General features: G+C 33.8%; 1 protein-coding gene across 1 annotated transcript in view; it reads left to right on the top strand.

Moving 5' to 3' along the window:
• The first annotated feature begins 37 nt into the window (after positions 1-37).
• The window catches only part of LOC107470306 (probable WRKY transcription factor 50), a 2,984-nt gene continuing 2,079 nt past the window's right edge, over positions 38-942 (top strand). Inside the window, exons 1-2 of the mRNA XM_021133586.2 lie at positions 38-358; positions 597-749. Coding sequence (XP_020989245.1) covers positions 96-358; positions 597-749 — 416 coding nt within the window. The 5' untranslated portion in view covers positions 38-95. The remainder of the gene's footprint in view (positions 359-596; positions 750-942) is intronic.

Below are 942 nucleotides of genomic sequence, written 5' to 3'. Positions count from 1 at the left end.
GAAGCACGCTTAACCGGCAAAAAGGGGCCAAATATTCTCTTTCAATTTGCAGAATCTTATAACTTGACTTGTCATCATACCTGCGTTTACTTGAAATGGAGGACTACGATTTTGGAAACCCTAATTATTCTAACCCTAATTGCGCTCATTCTTTCGTGAATATGGCTACTCCCACCTCAGATTTCATGTTATCTGATTATCTATTGCTTGATGATGATGTTATTATTGATAATCATCATCAACATCAAGATCAAGACTCTTGGTCACAGAGTACTGAATCATCTTCGTTGGCAGCAGCATCAAGCAATGTCAATCACGAATTTGGTGGTGCAACAACCTCCAACCACAATAACAACATGCAAGTGATGCTTAAATAATCTTTCTCTACATATACATGGTTCTATTTTTTTTGTTCCTTAAACAATAAATTAAAATAGGTATACTGTACCATGCGTATATATTATTAGTTAGTACTACTATATAGATATTATTATATGTTATTTTATGTATATATGTGCTACATGTAAAATAATCTTTGATCGGCTATTATTAAATTAAATTATTGATCGTGAGTAGCTTTTGGATTTTGTTGACAGAAAATGCAAAACTTATGTGAGTAAGCGAAACAAGCAGGTAGAAGCGAGGCAAAGGGTGGTGTTCAGAACTAGATCGGAGCAAGAGGTCATGGATGATGGATTTAAATGGAGGAAGTATGGAAAGAAGCCAGTAAAGAACAGTCCCAATCCTAGGTAATAACTAATTAAAACTAACAAAAAAATTGGAATAAATATAGTTATTAACTTGAAAAATTACATTTCTGCCTTAGCTTTATCTTAGCTAAGATAAAAAAAAGTTATTGATGCATGACTAATGCGTGCGAGCTTGCTTGCTTGTTGCTGGCTAGCAATTTGCTCATATAGTGGGTCTTAATTATTAAGGTTT

This window comes from Arachis duranensis, chromosome 10 (genome assembly GCF_000817695.3).
Source record: "Arachis duranensis cultivar V14167 chromosome 10, aradu.V14167.gnm2.J7QH, whole genome shotgun sequence".
In the NCBI taxonomy this organism is placed as follows: domain Eukaryota; kingdom Viridiplantae; phylum Streptophyta; class Magnoliopsida; order Fabales; family Fabaceae; genus Arachis; species Arachis duranensis.
This window is presented reverse-complemented; position numbering and strand designations above follow the sequence as displayed.